We start from the raw sequence: 25,960 nt of genomic DNA, 5'->3' as shown, positions 1-25,960 counted from the left end.
AATTGATAAATGCATCAATCAATCGGAATTGATTTCTCAGCATCCTCTCCGATTGCAAATTTGATAGGAATCTATCAACTCTTCCATCTAAATTATTCGGACCCGACCAGTGATAGGCGGATCCTAACCCTTGCTTGGGACCCACAGCTCTCGTGAGATATAAAAACTGTGCCACGTCACGAGTGATACGATGGGCACGTTGGTGTTCAGAGCAAGCATTAACAGTTTGATAATGACGTTTAAATAGTTGTTTAGGTAAAGATAATGTCCCCTCGGAAAGAACTTTACGAGCTTGACCCAAAATGTTACCCATCGTCCTCCACCACTCAATCCTCTCTATGGCCGTTTCACATACATCCGCCTTTGGCCCTTTCCCGTGTCCTCTATAAATACTGGACCGCCACACAGCCAACTCCCCGGAGGCTCACTAACACACACACTCTCTCTCTCCAGCTCTTCGTCGATCTAGCAGAGGAACAGCAGGAGAGGAAGGAGATGGAGCTGTTCATGGAGGAGAAGTGGAAGCTGTCGAAGAAGGGGAGCAGGAGCTGCAACGCGAGCAGAAGAATCATGGGAGCAGAGGGAGCTGGACCCTTCCTGAAGGGATCGGCGAGCACGAGGCAGATGAGGAGGACGGCCGCACCGGGCTCCTTCTCCAGCCGGTTCGCCAGCCTGGTCAAGGAGCAGAGAGCCAGGTTCTACATCATGCGCCGCTGTGTCACCATGCTCATCTGCTGGCGAGACTACCCATGAGGTTCCCCTGTTTGTGTCCTTCTTTCTGTCAATCCCACCCACAAGCAGCAAGGAAGGATCTGAGAGGAAACTTGTACATTTTGAGAGAGAGAGAGAGAGAGAGAGAGAGATCATAGATCAGAGGTTTCTTTTACCCTTGCTGTGTATATTTCTCCCTGTAAAAAGGGAGTGAGGGGCTGAGGCCTCACTTGAAGAAAGGAATGTGTTCTTGTGCTCTGCAACTCCACCTCACCGGTGCTGTTTCCCAGGGTTAATTTTCTCCTTCTTCCTCGTCTGCTATGACTTGATTGATTGATGGAGAGAGAGAGAGAGGAGGTGGCAGCGACTGACACGCTGAATTATTGGCCTGCGTTTGTATCGTTCTTCTACAAAATTGTGAGTGGATGGCGTCACGTTAACGTGAAAACAGAGAAGTTTTATGCCCAGATGAAACTGTGGGGAATCTACCAACGTGGGGAAGGGGCCTCTCAGCCCGGAAAAGAGGAGGCAGGGTTGACCCCTCCGTCCCTCCTTCTTCGGTCAACACCTATCCGCCATTAAACTGTTGATCGAGCGGTAGTGCAGCAATTTTATAAGCTGGACACGAAGAAGAAAGTGAAAAGAATAGAGGAATGAATTCTTATAATTTCTGTAAATAAAAAATCATCATTTTTCTCGACATTCCAGTGAGACTGCCAGCTGTCGTGTCAGTGACTCCTGTTTCCACCGCTTGAAGGCTTTTTTGTCGTGGCGTATTGCCCGTTGCCCGTTGCCATCACATGGTTCTCACGTGCGGACAACGGATGCCAATTCGACGGCAGAGTCTCACATGCGGCTGACTAAAGACTCAAACTCGATAGTTAACAGAAATAAGGAAATAATGGATGGCATCAGAATACATATACTTTTAAAATCATGATGTTGATCATGCATGTTCATGTCCAAATTATTACCATTTCGAGCTCAATTTCTCATTCAGATTGACGCGATCATGACAATACACCCATCATTCATCATAAACCACCGACAAAGCGCATCGCGTCACCATCCAATGAGCAGGAGTTGATAACCTCCGGAGTTGGAAGTGCTTCCATCACCAACCTATTCACGCTCGTGCGCTTCCACACACACCGTCGCGTTCGGATCGAAAGGCGAGTGCGGGGGTGGGACAGGATAGGGTGAGGTGCAGTGCAGCGTCGACCGCACGTGGGGGGTGCGGTGGGGCCACCTGCAGCGCCACCCGACGACCCGAATCAATCATTGCGATTTGACCCGCACGACTCGCGGGTTGGACTCGGCCTCAACGGTCGGATGCGGATCCGAGGGATGGATTCGCGTCGCGGGTCGTGTCGCCTCCGGGCCCACGAGGCACCAGCCACCGCAGGCAGATTCACGTGCTGTGGCCCCCGCGAAACGTGGCCGCGATGGGACGCGGGGACGTTCACGTGGGAGTGTGGGGACGAGTACGGATGAGTCATTTAAACGCAGCCGTTTCCCTCTCCCGTCGTTTCCCATACGTATGTGCTATGTACGTATGCTTTTATGATGGTACGTATAATAGAATATATCCGTGGACTATCAAAAAAATTGATGGGCTGCAAGGAGGCTATTTGGGCTTTGGGCTTTGGGCTTCGGGATGCACCAAACCCAACCAAGAGTCGTACTGCACGTCCACCGCCTCGTACGAGAGCAAATGCAGGTACGCGCCAGACCTCGCGGAGACGCAAGGAAGAAGACAAGTCACGTCGAGAAAACGACATCAAAGTTCATATGAGTCTAAGCATGATGAATGTGGCAGTGGAAGAAGGCACGTATACACACAGGCTCTAACCCTCGTAACTTGATGTGTTTCTGCAAAGCTCCGCCATTGTGGGGAAAGGAATCGAATGGAGGAAGCTGATGATGATGAAGGTCATGTGCTCGCAACGCCCAGTAGGCGACTCGCCTGGTCGCAGCGCGCCGGCGCGAACCCGACACGGGCGTTCTCCAGGTCGTACGCCACCCACACGTTCTGCTGATGGTGGTGTCCGATCACGTACGCTGACAGCGGCACCAAGTCCGAGTTGCCGAACGTGAAGCACCACACAGCGTCGGAGCCGGGTGCGTCGCCCGCCGCACGGTACAGCAGGCGCTCCCCCGCCACTGCCACTTCCGCTCCGCCGCGGAGCAGGAGTACCACCGTAGGAAGTCCCGGCGGCGGCGCGTCCCTCTCCGCCGGGAGCCGGAAGCAGAGGTCGAACGCCCCCTGGAAGACGAAGTCCGGCTCGTCCAGGGGGACGAGCGCGCCGCTCGTCTGCCGCGAGAACTCCGACTTCAGCGCGTCGTAGGCGGGGCCGAGGAGGAAGGTGAACTGGGTGCCGGAGTCGACCATGGTCTGCCCGGCGCCGGTGTGGTCGGGGACGAGCACCGACTTGGGGATCGGTAGGAGGTTGTCGCCGACGCGGATGCCCTCGAGCTGGACGGTGTAGGCGACCCGGTCGAAGTAGGGCAGGGGAAGGGAGATCTGGATCAGAGGGGTGTAGTTGAGCGAGAGTGGGAAAGGGGGCTCGGCGTCGCCGAGGACGAGCACGCCGGAGGCGTCGTCGTCCGGGATGCAGTAGGAGAATCGGCGGATGCCGCTCTGGTTCACGAAGGAAAGGGATCCCCTGTTCATGCCAAGCAGCCCTGCGGCATCAGTGTCGCCACCGGCGGAGGAGTAGGTGGAAGCCACGCATCCAAAGACGGTGGGCACGGGGGAAGAGCTGCCCAAGAGGAAGGAGTCGGTAGCGAGGACGCCCTCGGCTGTGGAAGCGTCAGTGTAAGAGAGGTAAAAGTGGCAGAAACCGGCAGTGGAGGAGGCGTCGCAGACGGGCGGCATGGGGAGGTCGCGGCCGCGGTCGCTGCAAGCCGGTGAGGAGCAGGGAACGGGATAGTAGGAAGACGAGCACTGGGGGTCGAAGGACAACGCGGCGGCGGAGGAGGAGTTGCAGAGGAGCCAGGACAGCTCGCTGCCGGTGTCGAGCACCATGGTCACGTTCTGCGGCGGCGTGCCGACGGCGAGGGGCACGGTGAGGCTGACATTGTGGTGGAAGAGGAGCTTGTTGGGTGGCGTGGGGAGCGACAAAGATGGCACCTTTTGAACTGTAAGTGGTAGCACAAGGGACAAAGATGGCACCTTCGAAGCAGTGGGATTTGTCGTCGTTGCTACTCTGTGGGAATCGGAGGTGAAGGGTTGCAGAAGACAAAGGAACAGAAACAGAAGAAAGGATTGAGAACCAGAAGCAGAGGAGGTCATGCTGCTTACGTCTTCTGGTTATTATCTGTGGATTCGGATGAAGAGGGAAGACTAGAAGACAGGATATAGTCTAGTGGAACTCAAAGCAGTGAGAGATGCGAGGTGCTCAGTGGTCGTGCAGTACAGTCGAAGGAAGAACATATCGTTTATAGGCTTGATAGTGTTGGATTGATCGAAGAACAGAAAGCATATCGAGGATTCAGAGTACTGGGAGCATCATGATTGGTGCAGAACCTCCAAAAGCTTGAAAGTTCATCGTCATCATTGATCTCTCATGAAGAAGCAAGCCATTTGAGACACCAAGGCACTGTAGCACGTTAAAATCCCGAATCAAACTAAAATAAATGCGACGAACCAAATTAATTTCTCTGTTCTACCGATCCATATGCGCAGCCTAAAAGGATATTGTGGCCCCATTGACTTTCCAGCAGCTGACTAAAACGAAGAAGACGATACCTCCTCTGTGATCAAAAGGAGAAAGATTGAGTGCAAGCATTCATGCGTTGCAGCTGTTGTGGAGGCACTCAATAAATCAAAGAACACGATCGCAGGAAAACGAGAAATTGACTGATTATGAGTGCGGCAGTGCTTTGCTAGGAGATGAAGATGGTAAACTGTAAGGTATGTAAGAAGCGGACTTCTGGAGATGATGGAGCTCAGATCCATCACCCTCTTAAGTGGACCTGCCTAGAAAGCTACACAAGCATGTGGTTGCAATGCAAGACAGGCGTTCGATCAATTGCCCCAGCCAGTGACAGGACAAGCATGCATGTAGTCATGTCCTTGCAATGAAGTAGGGGGACATGGTTAGCATTTACTGGTCTTCAAAAGCACTCGCTTAGTTGAAGTTTATTGACTGTAGAGTACTGTGCACCAAAAAGGTTGTTGAAGAAACAGAGTCACCACCTCATGCTCATTGAGTTTGGCCCATCTAAAGGCTTCACTTACGCGTGATGAGTACCGCCAATGATTCACTATACTATAAATAAAATCTAGATGACACACATCATAAAGTCAAGATGGCCGAGTTGGTCTAAGGCGCTAGTTTCAGGTACTAGTCCGAAAGGGCATGGGTTCGAATCCCATTCTTGACAATTAATTTTGTTTTCTTATGATAAATTTAGGCCAAATTTCCTCAAATAAAGTTCTATTTATTCTCATAAGGTGACACGTTGGAACAACAAGACACGCGCTGTCAGTGACACCGAGTCAAATTTACACAGGCAAACAGCAGACTTAATGCTGAGGAGGGCAGAAGGTGATGAGGTAGCGCGACGCCCTGCACTTCTTCAAGCTCGTCGGGTCGTCGAAGGCGTAGCTGTAAGCACGAGGGCATATGGACTTGAAGAGGTGGGAGAAGCGCGTCGGCTTGCAACTCGTCGGCGACCCATATCTCCCGGTGCAGCAGTACTCGTCGGCCTTCAGCGCCAAGCACGCGCTCTTGCACCCCACCACCCGTCGTCCCCTCCGCACCTCAAACTCCGCGGGGCAGCAGGCGGTCACGTCCGCTTCGCACCCCGCGACGCCGCACCCGATCCCCCCGCCCACCGGCGCCATGGTGACCGGGAGGTTGAATCCCTCCACCAGGCTCACGTCGTAGAAGTGAAGCGACGACGCGGCGGTGCCCAAAGTCATCTCCACCACCGACGCCGGTGGCGCCCCCGACTTGCCCATGCAGTGCAGCCGGCGGCCGCAGTCCCCGGTGTCGCAATAGCCGCCGCCGTGCTCGTCGAAGCAGCAGCCCGTCCTGCCCCATATCCTCCCCGACCATCCCTCGGGCACGTCGATGACGGCTTCCTCGAAGCGGGCGAGGTGGAAGCCGCCGTCCTTGGGGGTAAGGTGGCCGGCGTTGCCGAGCGTGCCCGGCCACACGCTGTAGTTGCAGTTGTTGACGAGGATGAGTTGAATCTGACCTGCGACTGAGGAAGAAGAGAAAGCGAGATCACTTAAAGTCCATTCGGCGGTATCAGTTCGAGATCGAAGCTAACATGATACAGAGGTAAGCGAGCAGAGGCAGAAAACGAAGAGATGTGCTTTGTGTGTCGCCATTCCTTTCCTTCTTACTGCAGCAGCCACTGCAAGACTACCTATTTATATGTGACGAGAGAACGCTGAGGAATGCTGTACAAGTGTGCTGGTCTTTGATAATCAATAATCTTCAGTGCTGCAGTTAAAAATTAGAGGTGCTTTCTCTTTAGCATGATGGCTTGTTTATATATGAATTTCTCATGAAAAAGTGAAGAAAAATGTGGAGAAAAAAAAGGAAAAGGTAAGACATAAAGATGATGAGATGCTTCCATGGTGCCTTAGGCAATTATTGCAAGGGGGAATCATCTGATGTGAGTTGCTGTTATCTTTTCCTGGAACTGTCCTATTTCTGCTGCAACATCTAATTAATCTTCTGCTGCAGCAAGCAAATCCCAAAATGAATCAGCTATTTCTGCAGTTTATAGAAGTTGGAAGATCATTATAGGATCATAACGAGTAAATCCCTAAAGCAACATATTATTACTTGCAAGCGAAACATACCATCTTTCGAGTTTGGAAATGATGATGCCGGAGAATCGGTTCATCTCCTCTATATGAATTCCTTTCAAAATCTCTCGCCAAACCTTAAAAATACTGCACCGGTGTCAGTGTTGTGATCCACCGCATACTCTGCTCTCACCATCCCAAGCTTGAGACCTGCACCGTACGAAGAGCCGTGTCCAGCTCGGCGGAAGAACTCCGTTGGGTTTCCCTTCACATCCTTCGAACTGCCGAGGTCGTTTCCATGCTCCGCAAACAAATATACATGGGTTTTCTTTATCGGAATCCGCAGCTCAGCAGCAAGCTAACATTGGAAAAAAAAAAGCATTATATTCAATGCAAATAGCCAAATGAAGATCGGCAATGTAATTTTGCGGAAATTGTAAGACAAATGCGGCATGAAAGCTTGACATTATAAACAAGGAACAGGGGTAGACCATGCTTACCTCAAGAATGTTCCTGCATGCACCCAACTCTCCCATGTTGTAGCCTCTCACAGAGTAGGGCCCTCCAAGAGTGAAAGCATCATAGCTTGCAAGGTCTCCGACACAGCCGCCATAGTGTCCGTGTAGAACCAAGACCGGTGGTGCTGATTTATCGACGCTTTCTTCGACTTGTTTCAATGGAATGAAGCGGGTTAACGTGAGCTGGTGACGGTTAAAGAAGGGGAAGTTGCTGCCGATTCCAAGACCTTGGTCCACCTAGCATCAGAATAAGTGTGATTATCAGATGAGCACATGATCATGTGAAGATGTTCTACCACTCCATAACACTTACAGGAAATGCTGATCTCAAATGTTGGCAACAAGCGGTGAAAGAATAAAATCATCTCTATAGATCTTTTTGAGAAAAAAGAATGAAAACTGGACAAGTTGTCTCAATAAGGCATTGGGTTTGTTAGTAGTCATCAAGTTTGTGAACTATGCATCTCCACAGACAAAAGCATATATAGCAAATAACATACATAAGACTCTCATCATTTACTTGTCCCTGTCCAAAATGTCTCAATATACCCTAGACACAGTTTCAACTTATCATGTGACAGAACGTTTGGATCAATTATTTGAACATCTGCCTAGATAGTGAGGTTGAGAGATAACATAATATGCAGTCATGAAACTATCAAAGGCTCGAGTGGATTACTTCATATCCACAATAATTTTAAAGAACTAAAGACACCACCACTTCATCAACTTTCAAAACACAAGCATGCAAAACAACAAAACGAACATTAAGCTGAAAGAAGGACATGGATACCTGAAAGACATCTCTCTCACCAACAATTGCACCATTTAGAAACTTTGTGTTGTCACGTGTAACATTTGCCTGCGCAAATGCCATCCGGTCAACACCAATACCACTGAGGGTTGTTGGAGGTCCATCCATGCTTAAACCACCACTAGGCAGTGCCCGAGCACCATGGGTACATATACTGCTAGTTTCATCGCGAGGTGTGATTTCCTCCATCACAAGCCCATAAGTGAATTTGCTTTGTCGGGTGTAGTTCTGAAATGCTAATGGTGTGCATTACGGCAATGTACAGATGGATTGCAGAAAAAGATAACTCATCATTTTCAACAACGACACCTACCTCTGTTACATTGGCTTTAAAACCAGCCCTATCAATCCACACAGGTGGAACTTCATCTGCACCTGGGCCACCGGTGAAAACAGGACTCAACTTTCGACTGTTAAAGCAGCTGACACGGAAGGTACGATTGCGAGGGTTGGTCACACCATCCAAATAAGGGTGCACATAGTCAAGCTTAAAGGACAGATCATCCTAAACAAGAATAAGAACATCATATAATGAGTCAAAGTAATAAGATAGACCACCAAAAGACCACAAAAATCATGCTAAGCATATGAAGTTTTGAGGTTGACTCCAAATTCTCCCCTCACTGTGGTATCAATTACTAAAGTGAAACAAATGGAGAAGTTGCTTTTCTCAAATCAGTGCAGTGTCAAGCAAATAAGAATGGCATTTAGTAACACAGACAAAAAAATTCTGTAATGTGTAAGGTTGTTTTGAGTTAGAATAATTCCATCAGAGGAAATTGAAAGTCTGACTCCTGACAGTTATAGAAGCATTCTTGTCAATGATGAATCCTAAAAGGGCAGCCACAAACCCTTGACTCTTCCACATATGCATAAAGTGGCTATTTTCAGTGATATAAACCAATCAATCATATTGCAACAAGGAATCTTATTTTTTTGGGGAAGGGGTTCAATTCCATCAGTTTAAGTCGAAATCAAAACTAAGAATTTGTACAATTGCAACAAGGAAATGGCACATACCTGAGGATTGAGCAGATTGCTTGATGTAACTGAACCAACAATTGATCTGTTCAATCCTTTGATGTTGCGATGTTCAAATGAAATAGTTCCACCAGGTTGGATCGATGCCTAACAACAATAGTGCCATTGATGTTAGGGGCCAATCCATTTAGTCTAACATAAGACAATACATATGCAACTCCGCTACATATATTTCGGATATCTCTGAAACTTGAACAAGTTTCAGCAGCTTGTTGTTATAAACTGCAATACATGTCCCTGTGGACAAAATTACCAGAGTTGGTTGTCCATGATGTCCAGGTACAAGACTCCATTCTATGCTAACTTCAGCTGACTTTTGATCCATTTCTCTGAGTTTAATTTCAACTATAATTCCTCCTTCTTTCTTTTCATCTGGTCGTGGGTTTACTTCTATGTTAGAGAACAAGGAAAGTGAATTTATATTCCTCAAAGCTTGCTTTCCCGCTTCTATGTTAAAGACATGCCCTGATCGAAGCTGCACCAAGTAAAAAATATTGTGATATATAGTCAAGAATTAAAATAAGCATATTTTGGCAATACTACAACAATTTAAAAATGAGAACAGTCAAAATTAAATCTTTAAAGACAATGATAATATGTTAAAGAAGAACCCAGAATTCATCGAATTCCGGTATAGAACAAATTGAAGTACACTATCGAATATACATCTTTGAGAACTTTATGAATCCAGCGACCTTATCTAGAAGGGTATAGAGAAAATATAAGTGATGAGAGTGGAAAAATAAAGAAAAGAAAGTGGATCCTGCTGAATCCTGATTGACCATCCATATAAATAGGTTTATAGTTAGTCTGGAAGGTAAAAAAACATTGTGTTTCGATTGACCATCCATAATTGTCATGAATCAACACAACGAAAAAACTGACTACGCAAGTTTGTCTCCACTGTCATTCATTTGCATGATCGAAGTGACTCATATCTAACAATTACACCAACACTATTTTTTCTCTTCTTCTACCAGTAAGCTTTCATGATCATTTAAGTAATATACCTTATCATAGAACAATTGAATGGAAATAAAAAAAATGAAAGGAAACAAAGAATACAACGAGTCACAGGTATACCTGTCTCGGCAGTTCCCGGCGAATGACTGCCAGCTGAGTGTTTCCTTCGCATAAGTTTCCAAGTTTATCAAGGAATTGGATGTTGAGCTGAGTGATATCGCCCTCCACGACCTCACACACCACCTCTCTAGTGTTCAGGTTCCCAAAATTGACGACCTGAGCGCAAGCATATCCCTCGTCGTGGTACCATTTCTGCACCCTGTCCCGAATCCTCTGCAGCAGCCTAGCGCTAACCTTTCCCCGCTCGCGGAGCATCTGCAGCACCTCGCGCTGCACCGTCACGGGCAGCAAACATGCCCTCGACCGATCGATCCTCCTCTTGTATTCCCTCTCCTGGATCCGAAAGTACTCCAACTTCTCCCTATCCGTCATGTCGGCGTCCATCTCCATCTGCTTCGTCTGCGGCAGCAGGCCGACGTTGATGCAGCGGAATGCGTCGGCGGACTGCCACGTGCTCTCGGTGAACGACACCGTGAGGGCCATGGTGCCGTCGGGCTTGGTCTTGCCCTCGAGATCGACCTTCTCGAACATGCCGGAAGAGGCTAGGTTTTCGACCTCCTTCTGGAGCTGGGCCTTGGTGTAGACGCCACCGTTGCGCAGGGAGACCATCTCGAAGAACGAGTCATTGGTGCCGGCGACGGTGGTCGAGCGACGGCGGTCGAAGAAGAGGATCTCGGAGATCTTGTACCGCTTGAGTCCGCTCAGTTTGTTGAGCTGGACAACGATGTTGGCCGGCAGGCCATGAGGATCCCACTCCTGGCCGCCGCCGCCGCCGCCACCTTCCTCCTTCGCAAGGGCCACAAACGGGGAGAACAGGTTGGACCAGAAACCACCACCCCCATCACCGCCGCCGCCGCGGAACCAACCCCCGCCGCCCCCGCCGCCGTCGATAGGGGGAGGAGAGGGAGGGAACGACGAGATCAAGATGAACCCACCAGCAGCCGCGGCGGCAACGGAGACAACGGAGGCGGAGAAGGGTGCGATATATTTCTTGCAGACCCGAATGATGATAGTTGTAGGGCCGATGGTTCTGCCGTAGGGAATATGTTTGCGCGTCCATGGAGCAGCGGCAAGGGATTTCTTGCGGGCCCGAACGATGATAGTTGTAGGGACGATGGTTCCGTCATTAGGCATATATTTGCGCCTCCGCGGAGCAGCGGCAGAGGAATGGATCTGGGGACCGAGGAGTTGCGTTGGGGCGGCGAAGGCCATGGCGACTCCGCGAGGGAGAGGGAGAGGATCGACTAGGGGAGCAGGACAACTTCTTCTCTTAAGACATGCAGAGAGAGAGAGAGAGAGAGAGAGAGAGAGAGAGGTGGGTTTAGGCTATTGGGTTTAATGAGATACCGGGCTCGAGCCCATAGGCCACACTGGATCGAGCTCATGGGCCAAATTGGGCTCGTTCAGGAGGTGTGATACCATTGAATTGAGATGTCGCATTGAGTTCGCACTATTTCCTGATTCACTTGTGGTGTTAATTACTGCATATATCACAGCGATACTTTTTCCTAAATATATACTGAATTAACTAATAAGATGTATATGGTCTTCTAACGTAGGTTAATTCCACATTGTGGCATGTCTTATATGCAATGGATGATCAATTTCGAAAATCAAAATACCATATATGTTATAATATTATCATGATCGAATGAGACAACTAACTTATTAATACAAACTATTGATCATCTATGGTTTGATTCCAATTCAGCAATCGTTACAATTATAATTTTCACATCCATTGTGATTTAGCTTCCACTAAATGTTGATCACTGTCTTGACCTACATCACCTTGTCAATAGATAAATTGAGCATATGATTAGTATTTATTATTGTTATTCAAATTATTACGTTGTTATTCATCATTTCCATTATAATTTGTTACGTAAGAAATATATGAATTCCTCGGTAGAAATTATTGTCGGATGATAGAAAATTTTGTGCTTGGACAATATTGCTAATGAGATATATTGTCGGGTACCATTTTTTTAATGCACTCAGAGGAAACGCTTAGCTTATGGGCCGAACCCAAGTCATCGTTGCTCACTACGGCAATGGATTTCCTATCATTCAATATCATGGACCATAATTATTTTTTAGTTATTTTTATATTTATTATAAAAATATATTAGTAAAATCCTGATCAGTTTGATATGATCCAGCCTCATATGCGGAGAATGATCCAATATACCTCCAAGATGAAAATATCGAGCTCCTGATGTATCATATGTATAAAGATTGGGGTTGAAAGAGGTTTCCCAGCTTGATTTCTTGGACACCTAAGTTAGTTCAAGAGATAAGTGCATATGGTGAAAAATGACCCTCTTATGATTGTGCTAAAAATAAATTTTTTAATCTAGTCATAAAGGGGTTGAATATTTTATGAAATATTATACGAGAAAATAGCTATTGACCAACTCTACCAACACCCACTTGTTTTTTCTTAACGTGGGCAATAAGCGAGAGACAACATGTAATTATCTGTCTTGGACCTTTGTCTATGTGGGTAGACCAGTGGGTGGCAATCTTTGTCTCCTTCTTACAATCTAGACGCCACGCGGAGGCCACATGTCAGATGATAATTAGTTGATGATATTCTCCCTATCATTTATCCCACCCAAGAGTGCACTTCAAGAATTCTTTTTAAGAGATTATAAAGTGAAACTGTTAACTTATTCAACACGTGCGCTATATAAAGGTAGGGGAAGAGCCATCAAGATGTCGGTTTCGGGTAATAGAGTATATGGTTGGCCTGCTCGATCTACCGAGAGACCAACTTCAGGCAAAGAAACCTAGCTCTCGATCGACTTATTGTAGGAAGAGCAACAGTGGCGTATATAAGAGATGTGTTTTACTTAGGGAGATCGTATATCTCTAAAATCCTATAGATCCATGAGAGATGATAAAGGAGGTCAACTGTACTCTTCTTTAGCGATAATCCACATGATATGGACTGCGAAGACGCTCCTCAATTCATTGTTCAAATCTCCTCGTTAGGCATATCATACAATAAACATTGAGTCAGTCCTTCTTTCTATCCATACGTCTTAAATATAAGCTACAAGTTGAAGAGGAGAGGATGAGAGGAGAATAGGAGGTGATAGCCAAAAAAGGTCTAGCCTTTAGCTCTTTGATTCCCTCCTATTTATAGAGATTCCCCGTCAACTTAACCCTAATGGATTTTACCTTATTGGGTACTAAATCTCCATCCAACTATCTTAAGATCGTATATCGGATTTGGTGCTGATAAAGCTTATACAATTTTTACTCAAGTCTCATTTTAATCAGATTCTCCTGGAAAACTCTTTTTCTCCTAATCCGAATGACCTTAGTCAGGTATTTGCTTGAGCAAGAAAACATTATTTCTCAAATGACACTGAGAGCATATGATCATTTATCGACACTTAATAATTATCGTAGAGTTAACTGCCACTCTCGATGATCGGTTGTGTTAGATTTAAAACTTCTAAACTTATAAGTCCGATATTAAAGAGTAGAGTATTCATACAAGATATCCTTAATGTCTCAAATATAAAGACCAAATATACTACTGGGATGATAGAATCACTATCTGACAATAAGGTATCATCAATCATCCAGCATTCTGTAATTAAATTAATCAATAAACTCATTCTTCAATAAGCACTTATAATATATCCCTAGTGTCCCACACAAGCAGCTATGAGATCAGTCATCTCCATTATATGGATAGGTATACAGTACACTGTTAGGATCAAGAGCAGCACTAAAAGGGAGGGGGGGTGTAGGGTGAATTAATGCAGCGAAAAAATCATTGATTTCGAAAAAAATATTTGTTTCAATTAAATTCATTTCGGAAAGATATTAAACTTGAAATCGTTTGTAAGAGTATAAAGAGAAAGTTAAGGAAGATTGCAGTAATGTAAATTACTCAAATTGAAATATAAACTAGAATTTAGGGTGGTTCAGTCATTGTGACCTACATCCACTTCTGATTCCTCATCCATCGAGGTCATCGGCATCCACTAATTATCTTCCTTCAAAAGCCGAAAACCAACCACTTTTTACAACTCTTTCTCCTTTTACCAAGTTTAGGAGATAACCCTTACAAGCCTCACTCCTCTTTCTTGGATAGTTACAAAGCTAAAAGAGGGAGGGGAGGACTCTTCTCACTTTTACAACACTTTAACACCCTAGAAATTCAAGATTATGTTAACACTTTCGTGCTCTTTCATGCAGAAAAGGGTAGGATATTTATAGGCCCCAATAGCTTCAGAATTGGAGTCAAAAAGTATCACATCCCTAGATTTCGGGGTATTTATGGTACCACCATCATTATTGGGTGATACTACCGCCTGTAAACTAACATTGGGCGGTACGATCGTTCAATCTAGGCGGTACGACCACATGATAGAGCTCGGAGACCGAGCTTTAGTGGTACCACCGCTTGACAGGTGCGATACCATCGCTTGACAAGTGTGATACCACCGCTTGACAGCATTAAATATTGGCGGTACCACAGCCCAGAGCACCTAGGAGACCGAGTCCCATGCGGTGCCACCGCCGACCGTGATTTTAGGTGCTAAATGAGCTATTCAATCCGGCCCAATTTAGCCATGTTAAGGGCCTAGTTGGCCCCTAACTGAGTTTGTGAGATTATCTCATAATCCTAACTTAATTTACTATCTAACTATGATAATTAAGATATTTAACAAAGCATTTTATTCCAGTACATCAATTGTTCTTCCGGTGATCTTTCGACAAACTTCTAACGATTTCTCGATAATGTTTCGATGGACTTCCGGCAAGCTCCTAGACTTCTCGGTTGGTTCCGGCAGAACTTCCGATGAACGTTCGGACTTCCGATGAACTCTCGAACTCCCAATGAAATCTCAATTTTGACTCTGGCACAATATTTGCTTTATGTCTTATCGCTATCGTAGTTAATCCTATACACTTTTCTCGACATATAGATTATATCAAACAATTTATCAATTGACTTCATCATCAAAAATCGAGATTTAACAATCTCCCCCTTTTTGGTGATGATAATCAATTGATGACGGAGTCTTCTTCTCCATTGAACTTGTTTTTATCGAAAGCATAAAATAAGGTATTCATAACTTTGACATTTAAAGCGAAAGTCTTCTTCTCCAACTCATTTCAATCATTCATTGGAAGAGAAGACTTTTGAAAGTTATTTTCTATAATATTCCATAATTCGAAATCTATATAAATTAAAAAAATTATTATTCTAGTCTTCTGGTAAGTGTAATCCATTCTATTGAATATGGGCAGACATTTAATTAAAGCATTGGGGTGAGAATTTCCCAATTCAATTCAATAAGTGATGATGAGATACATTTGAAACATCTATAACAGAAAATTACGTGTCTTATGTTTCTTATTTAGTCTCTCTGTTGCTTAACTCTTTGTGGAGTTCGTGAAAATTACATATCGTGCATTTTTTATTTAGTCCCTAGAGATTATATGGTCCTATTTAATTAGGTAATATATATTATAGATATGATTAGATTTTGATTATAGTTATTGGTTAATATAAAAGAAGTTCATGTTAAAGTAGGATTCAGATGACCTTGATGGGAGCAGCTCTCCTAATAACTTATTCTAGACTCTCTACTCTCGCCTATAAATAGATAGGACCTTTAGGAACTAAAAAGAAGCATCTCAAATAGGATTCAGTTGAGGGATTACAATCTCTCTCTCAACTCTTCTTCTTACAAATTGATATATTAGATCCGAAGATGGGTGCTTGTAAATCAGATAAGGTTTATTATTCTAAAAAGTAATAAAATATATATATATCATAATATTATTAGATCTAATTTTATTTGATTTTAATTTTGACATAAAAGTATTTTCAGATAGCTTGATTACATATTTTATGCTAATATTCTATGCTATGCTTAATTCTTCGTAGAGTTCGAGATAATGATTAGATATTACAGATAGCATGAATATATGTTACTTATACTTATAGTCAATACTCCCTAATAATTTTTAAGGTAGAGTAATCACCAATATGATCGGCTTGATATAATTTTCATTAATGTACAATGATCGTCAAGATCTTACATTATCGATACGACATAATAACTATGGTATAATAGTATGTGACATGATAGATACAAATGAAAGAAGATAATAACTCTTAGAATCTAATAAGATACAAATCAATTCACCTTCGATCGCAGGTGTGTATCTGGATGCAAACATCTAATTCTTCGATCATCTTAAATTAAAATTTTCATTTCATTCAGACAGAAAATGAATAAATCTAAATTATTTTTTTATTTTCCCGATCCGTAAAATCAACGATGTGGAAAAGAAATCCATTGATCCTAGTCAGCTTTCTCCTTCAGCCCACAGGCCCACAGCCCACACCTCTCTCTCTCTCCCTCTCTCTCTTCTCCCAATGAAAAATATCTGCGTCAGCCCACAGGCCACAGGCCACAGGCCACAAGTCTCTCTCTCTCTCTCTCTATCTCTTCTCCCAATGAAAAATATCTGCGTCCTCCGTCTTATCCTCCCCTGCTCGGTCGCCAACGTGCGTCTGTCTCCCTGCGGCGCCCAACGTTTCCTGCTCTCAATTGGCCATCTATCCTGGACACACTTTGACCCGTGGCCTACTTATTGCGTCAGCAGCGTTACAGCCCTCCGCCCCTACTCTAAAAGAAAGGTCAAATGTGTCGCCTTAATCCGTGTGACGCAGCAGTGAAATGCCTCACGCCACACACCTACACCTACACCTACACCTAATATGGTGGGAAGCAGCGGATTGTCATCCCATTCCTAATACCATGACGTGCCGCTGGTTTATAGAATTCAAAAGCAGATTCCTGATCCCGCACCCTCGCAACAAATCACACACTCCGTCGCCGTCGGAGTCCGCAGGCGACTCCTTGTGGCGACTCATCCAAGTATATACTTTGCTCATACATTATTGTTGACTTCAGTATTCCAGACAGCACACCCCGAGTCTTCATTTGGCATCGTTGCGGATTTACACGGCTAACTCGTAACATGATGGCGAGGCGTGTACTATATCGTATTATATTACTGCACATAAAAGAAGGCAAGTCTTCTACGGTATCCTCGATCTGACTCGAGTGCATGCCACATCAGACACGCGTCCCCCTCCCGTCTCCGGCGCTAGACCGTAGTCCACACATCTGTTGATTGGCTGAAGATGTGGGTCCCGACGGGAATTTTGGGAGGTGTATACGTGTTGCGTCCTGTTTCGTTTGGTGATTGCAAAACCGCCCACTGGAATTTCCCCGGCCGCTGCGGAGTCCGGTATCGTGGTTTTGTTTTTGTCACGAGGTTATAATTGGAAGGGAGATGAATCGCTTGGAAGAAAAAGGCAAGAGATATGATAAGATACGATTTCTTTTTGAGGTCCCCGCATCGTGGGGCCCGGAGGTACTCGTGCCCGGTGGAGGCGGCGTGGGCCGCCGCGATGGACGGTTGTGATGCGCCCCCTTCGGGTGAGGCGAGGGGAGGGCTACGTCAGACCAACTGTGCGTTGGTCGCAGACGTGGGACCGCGGCCCGTGACGCTGACCCACGGGCAAGGGCAGCTGCGCTGTCCCGGGCACGGCACAGGCGCTTTCTGTTGCTGGGGCTGCCACCGCGACGAGGAGCCCATTTATGACCCCTTGCCCCCCGGCTCTCTCTTCTCTCCCCCAAGTGTCTTTACATTTTAAGCGGAGGCGCACCCACCTCACACTTGCGGTTCGGAGGACTTGGATCTCGACATGGCGGAGATCTGTTGCGACGTCGCGGGCAAGGCGGAGCCGCCGGTTGCCCCCTGCGAGCCTAGTACCCGCGCGGTCAGGCGCCGCCGGATGGTGATCCGGCGGTTCAAGTTCGTTGCTGGCGTGGAGGCGGTGGATCCGGCGGAAGAGGCGCGCCGGAAGAGGCAGCGGTTGGGTTGCTCAGCCTCGTTGCCCGCCTTGGTGCCCCTGGATTTGGAGAACTCGGTAGCCTCGGAATTGGAGCCCCGGAGAGCTTGCGAGCTGGAGGACGCGGACTTCCGCACCTCGAGGTACGGGGTGATGTCCGTTTGCGGCCGGAGGAAGGAGATGGAGGACGCTGTGTCCGTCCTTCCCGATTTCTCCCGGCGAACATGTGGGTCCGTCGGTGGGAGCCACCATTTCTTCGGCGTCTACGACGGCCATGGTTGCTCCCATGTAAGATTGATCATGTGGTCTCTATTATATATTTTCTCTTTTCCTCTTTCCTCGTCCATGTGGTTGTATTACTCGAATAGTTGTGGGCTTATAGCTCCCCCTCCTCTCCACCTGCAGGTGGCGGCGTTATGCAGTGGTCGGATGCACGAGTTCGTGGCGGATGAGATGTCGAGGCTCGGATCTGTTCCACCGACTCCGGGGGCTTGGTCGGGGCTGATGGAGCGGAGCTTCTTGCGGATGGACTCGGCGGCGGCGGAGGCGCTGCAACAAGGAGGCCGGCCAACCCTCTGTTGCCGCTGCGAGCTCCACGCACCGAGGTGCGACAACGTGGGCTCCACCGCCGTCGTCGCCGTCGTGGGGCCCACCCGCATCGTCGTGGCCAACTGCGGCGACTCCCGCGCCGTCCTCTGCCGCGGTGGCGCCCCCTTGCCCCTTTCCTCTGACCACAAGGTAATCATGGAAGACAAGAAATGTGACTTCTTTCTACTTCGGTTATTCTGCTGCATCAGCCTGATTTCTTCTTGCTCTTGTGGGTGTTGCAGCCCGACAGGCCGGACGAGCTGAGCCGGATCGAGGCGGCGGGTGGTCGAGTCATTTACTGGGAGGGGGCGCGAGTTCTAGGTGTGCTCGCCATGTCCCGAGCTATCGGTACGGTACTCTGTTCCGCCCCACCACCTCTCGCAGGCGACTGAGTTCGCGTTAACTGATTAGCTGCCTGTATGTCTTGTTTCTAACAGGGGATGGCTATCTAAAGCCCTACGTGACATCAGAGCCGGAGGTGACCGTGACGGAAAGGCGCGATGACGACGAGTTCCTCATCCTTGGCAGCGACGGGTTGTGGGACGTGGTCACCAACGAGATGGCGTGCGACGTCGTCCGCACGTGCCTGCGTGCCAAGGCGCCCTTGAAGGAGCCCATCGGCGAGGAAGTGGTCGGCAGAGATGGCCGTTGTAGCGATAGGGCGTGCTCCGACGCAGCGGCGCTGCTGACGAAGTTGGCGCTTGCAAGGCAGAGCGCGGATAATGTCAGCGTGGTCGTCGTTGACCTCAGATAGTGTAGGAGGAGATGGTAGCAGTAGTAGTTGTGGTATGTGAATCCGCGGTGGAGAAGCTTTCACTTCTAGTACTATGGTAGTTCTTTTTTCTTTTTTTTTCTTGTTTTTTTATTTACCACCTCAAGATCCGAACTAGGAAAACTTGAGGCTGTAATGTCGAGTGAGGAGGAAAGGGTGGAGACTTAAACGAAGGATCCATTGGTAGGAAAAAGGCGAAGGGAAAATGCCTTTTAATTTGTATTTACTGCAATTACTGAATTTAATATATATATATATATATATATATATATATATATATATATATATATATATATTAAATAGACGCAGGCAGGCAATCTTGCTTTTCTTATCATTTTTCCTGTATATCCTCTGAATTCCAAGTACTTGTATACGCCAAAAATTTCCTCATTTTTTTGGATCAGCATGGCTTGCTATCACTCATTTTTCCACCAAAAATAATATATTTCATATTTCAGCTTATGATCGAGAATTGTGGGTAATTTTACAGCACAACCCGTTACTCCCGTCATGAGAGCATCCGGATATGTTCAGCGGTGATCCGGTCAACATCGTCATCAATATATTGCATCTCCTTTCTATACGTAGCTTATGATTCGATAGTATTCTAAGATGGTACACGCATCTGCCTATCGCTTTTAATTGGGAATGTCCAAGAATAGTGCGTCAGGCTATGAAGAGCGTAATAAGGGAATCTTAACCCACTCAACGCGTGAATCGTATTCCTCTAATGCCATGCAATAATGCTCACTCGTTATATTCGACTCGTGCAACGGGAATCGGGTCTCCTCGCGACAGGTCACGACATCGTTCACGCCACTGAACATTGGGTCGTTGGAGAAGTCGCGACTCAGACGAGTTGATCAAAGACCGTACCCGATCCGTTTGCGCTGTGGATCGGATCAACTTCATGTTTAACTTTATCGGATCTGAAATGCTTACCCATACCCGATCCGTTTGCACTGTGGTTGGGATTGACGGAGTCGATGGTTAGGATGAGACTGTGAGCCGGCAATCCTTCCATTAATGTACCGCCCCCACTTCTCTCTCGTTGCGAAAGGAAAAGCTACGAACAGTAATCGAGGAGGGAAGCTTCAGATCTGGCGAGGAAGGCTTCCGGTTCCCCGTTTACAGGTCGCTCTCTCTTCTTGCGATCCTCTCTAATTACTTGGTTGGCCATTGCTTTTGGATCTTGATTCTTTCGCGGAACGATGCTTCACATTGTCGATTCCGATCCCTCGCTTGGCGCATTCGATCCGTAGCAGATTCTCGTGTCTCGGCTCAAGTTCATGGATCTTTTTCGAGATGCATTTGCCCTGCATTCCTTCGTTCGTTCTTTATCTATTTACGGAGTTTGTTCCTATCAACGTGGACTTGTTTGATCTGAAACTCCCTCGTTATGGAATTTAGTGAGGTTGATGTGATGATTTCTTTGCCTTCTTACTTTGATTAGCATTAGGGCTCGCAGTCCTTTGGGATTCGAAGAACTGAAGTATGGCGTCAAGGCGAGCAATTAATCCATCTCGACGCGTGTCAGATAGCGGAAGCATTCCGCTGGTCAGCTCACTCAATCAAAAGTCGCGTAATTCGCCTCTATTAGCTGTTGGATTGGTTGTCTTGGTACGTACTTTATTCCCATTTCTGGAGTACAATCGCTTTCTTAGTAGATAGAGGTGCGCCATCCACGGATGGGGGAACGTAAATATTAGAATGTGATGGGTCGACCTTTCTGAAATTTTAGGGTGCTTTTTTCCTCATTGGTTATTCACTTGGAGGTTCAGGTACGTGCGACTCTCATATATTATAATTGAGATAGAATCCGGCACTTGATTCAATTTTGGGGTGAACTTATTGTCTGTTGATATGGACATCTCGTACTCCTCTCATTTATATTATTTTCTTGCCTAAACTATCATGCTTGAATAAGCTACTTTTCTCGCTACGATGACCAGGTGGATTTACTGGTAACAAGGAAGCTATAAATATTGTTCAAGGTACCTTTTCTATTTTCCAGTTGACCCAGTAGACTTTCGTAAAATAAATTATTGTTTCGTCTGATCACACGATTATCTCTATGGATGTTTCCCTATGGCTGGCCTTAGCTTAGTGTTTACCCATATGTATATATAATTTGTTGAGTTTGAGAAGCGTTCTATATATGTCCTCAGTTTCTTTTACTTTTCATTTTGCCTCATGTTTCACCTTTTACCAAACTTTTTTACCTCTTTCTCCGACTCAATTTCACAAAATCAGTCTTGCATGCAAGAAGATTGTAGGTCACAAAAATAATATGCTGAGATACAAGAAGACATTTCTGCTACAATTGAATTTTTGAACATGTGTAGTGTAAATCATTGGACCAATACGGATCTTTCATTCAAACCTTGTATGATACAAGATTAGCTATATTGCACCACTCAGGAATCTGAGAAGGCTTCTTGGAAGACTGTTGAAATCAATTAAAAGTTTGATGTCAACTCTCTGTAGTTGAATTCAGATGTGTTGCTAAAACAAATTTAAATTGTAAAAAAACCTACAACACTAGTTTGTGTAACCAAGTGGAAACTTTCTATTATTTGCTTGCATATGCCCCTTTTTCCAATCCAGGTGGTGTTTTCGATTTGTAGAGCATCTGAAATAAGCCAATGGAGCCAACGAACGGAACCTTTAAGTTATCATGCATGAAACACTTTCTGTAAATATCCTTGATGAACTAAGAGCTAGGCTTCAAGTGTTGATGAACTAACATTCTTTAAACAAAATAATGGCATCCTCTAGCTATCATATTTCAACTCCTCTGCTTTAAGTTCTTTGTGGAGCATTCTTGGCAAAGCACCTAGGCTATATTAAATGTTAATTGTATTTTTCACTAGTACTCTTTGCTCATGTTATCATTGCATGTGGATATTTGATGCTACAGCTTTCATCACGTTGTCAAAATTATTCTAAATTTTCATTTGTATTTCTCATATTAACAGGTGTTTCCTGCACATCAGATGTTCTACAAGCTATACCTATTCTAAAGAAAGCTTACAGTGATGGTATGCGGAAGGTGTTGTATGTAGGTCCTGACTCCTGTGCGGTTGTTTCTAAATTGTTGAAAGAAGAAGATACTGAAGCCTGGGGTGTTGAACCATATGATCTGGAAGATGCCGATAATAGTTGCAAGAGCCTTGTACGCAAAGGCTTTGTGCGCGTATCTGATATCAAGTTTCCTCTACCATACAGGCCAAATTCATTTTCCCTTGTTGTTGTCTCAGATTCATTGGATTACTTATCTCCAAAGTACCTGAACAAGACCCTCCCAGACCTTTCAAGGGTATCAACAGATGGTCTTGTTATATTTGCTGGTAATTTTTTTTTTAATACTTCTTTATTGCCTATACTCACTGCAGTGTAGTTTTTACAGTTTTTATGATGTATCAAGGGTACCTTCAGTGCATCTCTTACCATTCATCTTTTTTTTGGCACAGAACAGGGTGTATATACTTGTGACAATTAGTATTAAGAAGAATGTTTTTACGAGCTTGGTCATGTAGTCAGTGAAGGTTAAGGTAGATCTGTTGTTTCAGGCACACATAGATGTGAAGATCCAAACTTTTAATTTTCTTTTGTTGGAATTCATTGTTTTTAATTCTTTTCTTTTGATTACTTTTTAATTAAGCTAAGTGGTCATTTATGGATCAATATCTTGAAAAAATTGTCTGTTTGCTATTCTTTGCTGTGGCATCTCAGAAACTATATCCTAGTATATTACTGGTAAGGTTCCATCCAATAGGTGTTCAGCCACAGATAGATTTAAAAAATAATTCAGGGCATATTTTTTCATAGTTGTACACAAACAATAACAAATTATATGGTTTCTGCTGTGAAATGTCTAGACGTCTTTGTGCTTGTTTCTTGCCTACATCCTTTCATGCAATTTGTATGAAGATATTTAAATCTACATTAGCATTCAACAGCATGGATTCACACTTTTTAGTTTGAAATATCCAACACCTAAACACATAAAAGCTGAAGATAAGTTGCTCTTTTAAGGTTCATAAATTACAAGAGTGTTGGCATTTTCTATGTTAATTATATAGTTTAAAATGGTTTGTATTAAAGTCAAACGACACCCAGACCTCTGTGATGTGAATATGATCCTTCAGTATTTAAAAGAAGTCTTCATTATTCTCATTCCAGCTCATGATTTTTGTAGGTTATCCAGGTCACCAGAGAGCAAAGGTTTCGGAGCTGGCAAAATTTGGAAGGCCGGTATGTTCTGCATAAATCTACAGTTCTGTTGGCATTCCCTGCTTTGTAGGATGTCATTTGATATATGGTTTTTCTGGGGATAGTAGTAGTTGTCATGATAATGTCTCTATTTCATGCATATAATTTCTCTTCCTCTTCTTTTCATTTTTCCTTTTTAGCTTTCTTTATCAATGCTAGATTCAGGTTTTTTCCTTAGTGGATGCATCAGTCTCCAGTCTTTAGTGGGAATCAATGAAGAGTAAAGTTGATTTAAAAGGGATGCACATGCTGACCTGTTGTTTGACCAGAGTTATTCTTTTGTTCTATGTATAGAAAATTCTCTATATCATTGATAGAAGAGGTTGTTGATTGTCAACTTGTTGTAACATAAAACTTGTTGGCTTGTACCTTCTTTGAATATTTATAGAGGCATTCATCTTGTTTAGCAACCATGATGAAAGTCTCTTTTCGCTCTTCTCTATGTGCATGCATTTTAATTACTCTCAGGAAAGCCAATCACAACCAACATTACTATACTAAATTCTGTAGGCTCTCTCTGGCCTCTTCAATTGGGTTTTGCAGTTCAACACTTTGCTTCAGAAACATATTCTTCTCAGTTTGCCTCTTATCAAATTCATAGGGTGGTAACCATCAGTTTTTTTTTCTGAACTCGAAGAGAAGCTGACTTTGCTTTTCAAAGCATTACTTGTAATGTTCTCAGTGCCATCGATACTCTTCTTCTTGTTCTTTGTCATGAAATTTTAGGATTCAGTCGGGAAATTGCGTATCTCCACTAGAGTTTAAGACGAGATCTTGGAACTGGCTGAGAAATAATAGAAATCTAATGGAGGTGTAATTGCATGTGAACTATTCTACCGCATGTCTGGCACTGGAATGAGAAAAGGTAGAAACTTTTACTTGGATTTTCAGGACATTTAATGATGACAAAATAGCTTGTTTGTGTGAAGAAGCATCATTATGTACAAAGCAGATGCCACAGAAAAATGTGTTTCTGATCTGAAACTCAGTTTGTGCTTTGTTTAATATCTCTCATGTAAGAAATGTGTTTCTAATCATTCTAATGTTACACCGAATTGTTTTAAGTAGCTACAGAACTGGTCACTGTGATTGTATCTATTGCATTTTCAAGATGATTACCATTTGACATTTCACTTTATGTGCAGGCCAAATTAAGGAGTTCATCCTGGTGGAGACGATATTTTCTTCAGAACGGCTTAGAAGAGAATGAAACTGTTGTAAAGAAATATGAGCAAGCTTCAAACAAAAGTTCTTACAAACCACGCTGCCAAAATTTTCATGTCAACTCGTAGAAATCATCCAAGTCTGGGATCTCTCATTTGCGGAGATATATTATTTTGTAGCCACTATTTGCCACCGATTGTTGCTGGCACACCTTAATATGGTTATAATGTTAATTGACACTACTTCCTCCAGTTGTAGATCTTCCTTCTTATTAAAATCAAATTGATGGAGTGTTATAGTTGACTTATGTCTGCTGTGTACAACCCAAAAAAAATTGTGGTATGATTCTGGTGGAATTATTCTCTTTTTCCAATTTTCCTTTTCATTCCATAATAAATGTATCGCTACACCAATGTATTTTTTCTAAATCTGATGTTTCTTTTCTTATGTTTTCACAGTGAATCATGGCCATTCTCCAGCTCTAGGATCTTCCACCCACGTTATGTGTTTCCCTTTCCCAGGTCCTCCAATGCTTGCGGGTTCTTTCAATCAGCTCTAGATCGTGTTCCACCGGACGTCTGGAGTCGGATGATTGTCCGTGATTGTGGTAACTTCTAATCTTGTTCATATCGGAGTGGATATTAGTTTCTTTGCTAGGTAGAACACTAAACAACTTGGCTTTCGCAATTACTTGCCTTGTGGTATCTCTAAGTTAATTGAGTAAAGACAACATTTGACGTGTTCGACACTAGAATGAGAGAGTGGACGTAAAGAAATCACTCGTTTACTCTGGAAGCTTACATCTTTAGATGTTCCATGGTGATGGAAACCAGGCCAAGAGCTCAAATATCAGTAACATGGAAACCAGCTGGTCCACGAGGAAACCAAATCCAAAGGCTCTACCTGCCAAATCTTCCAGTTGGTGTTACCAGATCAGCATTAGTATCTAGTTATTATCTTGTTATGCATGTAGCTATTGCACCAGCGAATGACTTACAATGAACTTGTTCCTGCCCTGCCACTGGGTCACGGAAGCTCGTGACAGAGGTCTGACCGCTGCAACTGCAGTCGCCTGCTTTACAGATAAAAGAGCTTCAATAAGATTACCAGACTACTAATGCATTTAATGTCATAACGGACTTGGTGAGACAACAGCGGTCACAAGCCTACAGCTGCTGACGCTGCCCTTCGCCCCTCCTCTCGGCCTGCCAAGTTAACTTTGGCGTCCAGGTTGCACCTGATGGCCGATCGCTTCACGTTACTTGAAGCAGCTGCTGCCTCCACTCAACACTTAACCCACCTCTTCTTCTGCCATCCTCTC

General features: G+C 44.7%; 6 protein-coding genes and 1 non-coding gene across 13 annotated transcripts; 4 read left to right on the top strand and 3 right to left on the bottom strand.

The window, feature by feature from the left end:
• Positions 1-495: 495 nt before the first annotated feature.
• LOC135677444 (small polypeptide DEVIL 11-like) lies at positions 496-753 on the top strand. The gene has a single exon (XM_065189803.1). It carries the CDS (start codon positions 496-498, stop codon positions 751-753), a length of 258 nt encoding a protein of 85 aa, XP_065045875.1.
• Positions 754-2,477: 1,724 nt separating this feature from the next.
• On the bottom strand, positions 2,478-4,926 carry LOC103987872 (aspartic proteinase PCS1-like). Of its 2 annotated transcripts, none has more exons than XM_065187384.1 (2): positions 4,463-4,926; positions 2,478-4,313 (listed from the first exon to the last, which is right to left on the bottom strand). In XM_065187384.1, exon 2 carries the CDS (start codon positions 4,004-4,006, stop codon positions 2,645-2,647), a length of 1,362 nt encoding a protein of 453 aa, XP_065043456.1. In that variant the 5' UTR covers positions 4,007-4,313; positions 4,463-4,926; the 3' UTR covers positions 2,478-2,644. The 2 variants fall into 2 exon arrangements, with proteins under 2 accessions (XP_065043456.1, XP_065043455.1); XM_065187383.1 differs by having other exon boundaries at positions 4,384-4,655.
• A 93-nt stretch (positions 4,927-5,019) lies between these two features.
• TRNAL-CAG (transfer RNA leucine (anticodon CAG)) lies at positions 5,020-5,100 on the top strand. Its single transcript has one exon. It is a non-coding gene; the product is annotated as a tRNA-Leu (tRNA).
• Positions 5,101-5,136: 36 nt separating this feature from the next.
• On the bottom strand, positions 5,137-6,287 carry LOC103987870 (thaumatin-like protein). 2 transcript variants are annotated; one of them, XM_009406312.3, is made up of 2 exons: positions 5,995-6,287; positions 5,137-5,925 (listed from the first exon to the last, which is right to left on the bottom strand). In XM_009406312.3, exons 1-2 carry the CDS (start codon positions 6,053-6,055, stop codon positions 5,243-5,245), a joined length of 744 nt encoding a protein of 247 aa, XP_009404587.2. In that variant the 5' UTR covers positions 6,056-6,287; the 3' UTR covers positions 5,137-5,242. The 2 variants fall into 2 exon arrangements, with proteins under 2 accessions (XP_009404587.2, XP_009404589.2); XM_009406314.3 differs by having other exon boundaries at positions 5,137-5,919.
• Positions 6,126-11,209, bottom strand: LOC103987871 (protein TOC75-3, chloroplastic). 4 transcript variants are annotated; one of them, XM_065187382.1, is made up of 9 exons: positions 9,938-11,209; positions 9,108-9,329; positions 8,834-8,941; positions 8,127-8,318; positions 7,793-8,041; positions 6,982-7,236; positions 6,536-6,839; positions 6,283-6,446; positions 6,126-6,170 (listed from the first exon to the last, which is right to left on the bottom strand). In XM_065187382.1, exons 1-7 carry the CDS (start codon positions 11,147-11,149, stop codon positions 6,600-6,602), a joined length of 2,478 nt encoding a protein of 825 aa, XP_065043454.1. In that variant the 5' UTR covers positions 11,150-11,209; the 3' UTR covers positions 6,126-6,170; positions 6,283-6,446; positions 6,536-6,599. The 4 variants fall into 4 exon arrangements, with proteins under 4 accessions (XP_065043454.1, XP_009404590.2, XP_009404591.2 ...); XM_009406315.3 differs by lacking the exon at positions 6,126-6,170 and having other exon boundaries at positions 6,172-6,446; XM_009406316.3 differs by lacking the exon at positions 6,126-6,170 and having other exon boundaries at positions 6,172-6,410.
• Positions 11,210-17,614: 6,405 nt separating this feature from the next.
• Positions 17,615-19,534, top strand: LOC135676329 (probable protein phosphatase 2C 49). The gene is made up of 4 exons (XM_065187379.1): positions 17,615-18,128; positions 18,246-18,578; positions 18,671-18,776; positions 18,866-19,534. The coding sequence occupies exons 1-4, from the start codon at positions 17,694-17,696 to the stop codon at positions 19,180-19,182; spliced, it is 1,191 nt and encodes a 396-aa protein (XP_065043451.1). The 5' UTR covers positions 17,615-17,693; the 3' UTR covers positions 19,183-19,534.
• A 657-nt stretch (positions 19,535-20,191) lies between these two features.
• LOC103987868 (probable pectin methylesterase CGR2) lies at positions 20,192-24,942 on the top strand. Of its 2 annotated transcripts, none has more exons than XM_009406310.3 (7): positions 20,192-20,334; positions 20,654-20,820; positions 20,942-20,981; positions 21,153-21,194; positions 22,179-22,550; positions 23,402-23,457; positions 24,621-24,942. In XM_009406310.3, exons 2-7 carry the CDS (start codon positions 20,695-20,697, stop codon positions 24,765-24,767), a joined length of 783 nt encoding a protein of 260 aa, XP_009404585.2. In that variant the 5' UTR covers positions 20,192-20,334; positions 20,654-20,694; the 3' UTR covers positions 24,768-24,942. The 2 variants fall into 2 exon arrangements, with proteins under 2 accessions (XP_009404585.2, XP_065043453.1); XM_065187381.1 differs by having other exon boundaries at positions 20,212-20,334; positions 20,660-20,820.
• The last annotated feature ends 1,018 nt before the right edge of the window (positions 24,943-25,960 follow it).

This window comes from Musa acuminata, chromosome BXJ1-6 (genome assembly GCF_036884655.1).
Source record: "Musa acuminata AAA Group cultivar baxijiao chromosome BXJ1-6, Cavendish_Baxijiao_AAA, whole genome shotgun sequence".
Taxonomy (NCBI): domain Eukaryota; kingdom Viridiplantae; phylum Streptophyta; class Magnoliopsida; order Zingiberales; family Musaceae; genus Musa; species Musa acuminata.
The sequence above is the reverse complement of the archived record's forward strand: the minus strand, read 5'-3'. Positions and strand labels throughout refer to the sequence as shown.

Excerpts from the sequence above, each read along its gene's own strand:
- LOC135677444 (XM_065189803.1), top strand. The coding sequence starts at position 496 with ATGGAGCTGTTCATGGAGGAGAAGTGGAAGCTGTCGAAGAAGGGGAGC.
- LOC103987872 (XM_065187384.1), bottom strand. The coding sequence starts at position 4,006 with ATGACCTCCTCTGCTTCTGGTTCTCAATCCTTTCTTCTGTTTCTGTTC.
- LOC103987870 (XM_009406312.3), bottom strand. The coding sequence starts at position 6,055 with ATGGCGACACACAAAGCACATCTCTTCGTTTTCTGCCTCTGCTCGCTT. Across the intron at positions 5,926-5,994 it reads CTCGCTTACCTCTGTATCAT|TCGCAGGTCAGATTCAACTC; the intron begins GTTAGCTTCGAT and ends CTTCTTCCTCAG.
- LOC103987871 (XM_065187382.1), bottom strand. The coding sequence starts at position 11,149 with ATGGCCTTCGCCGCCCCAACGCAACTCCTCGGTCCCCAGATCCATTCC. Across the intron at positions 8,942-9,107 it reads ATCATGGACAACCAACTCTG|GCATCGATCCAACCTGGTGG; the intron begins GTAATTTTGTCC and ends TATTGTTGTTAG. Across the intron at positions 8,042-8,126 it reads TTAAAGCCAATGTAACAGAG|AACTACACCCGACAAAGCAA; the intron begins GTAGGTGTCGTT and ends TTAGCATTTCAG.
- LOC135676329 (XM_065187379.1), top strand. The coding sequence starts at position 17,694 with ATGGCGGAGATCTGTTGCGACGTCGCGGGCAAGGCGGAGCCGCCGGTT. Across the intron at positions 18,129-18,245 it reads ACGGCCATGGTTGCTCCCAT|GTGGCGGCGTTATGCAGTGG; the intron begins GTAAGATTGATC and ends CTCCACCTGCAG. Across the intron at positions 18,777-18,865 it reads CGCCATGTCCCGAGCTATCG|GGGATGGCTATCTAAAGCCC; the intron begins GTACGGTACTCT and ends TGTTTCTAACAG.
- LOC103987868 (XM_009406310.3), top strand. The coding sequence starts at position 20,695 with ATGGCGTCAAGGCGAGCAATTAATCCATCTCGACGCGTGTCAGATAGC. Across the intron at positions 22,551-23,401 it reads TGGTCTTGTTATATTTGCTG|GTTATCCAGGTCACCAGAGA; the intron begins GTAATTTTTTTT and ends TGATTTTTGTAG. Across the intron at positions 23,458-24,620 it reads TGGCAAAATTTGGAAGGCCG|GCCAAATTAAGGAGTTCATC; the intron begins GTATGTTCTGCA and ends CTTTATGTGCAG.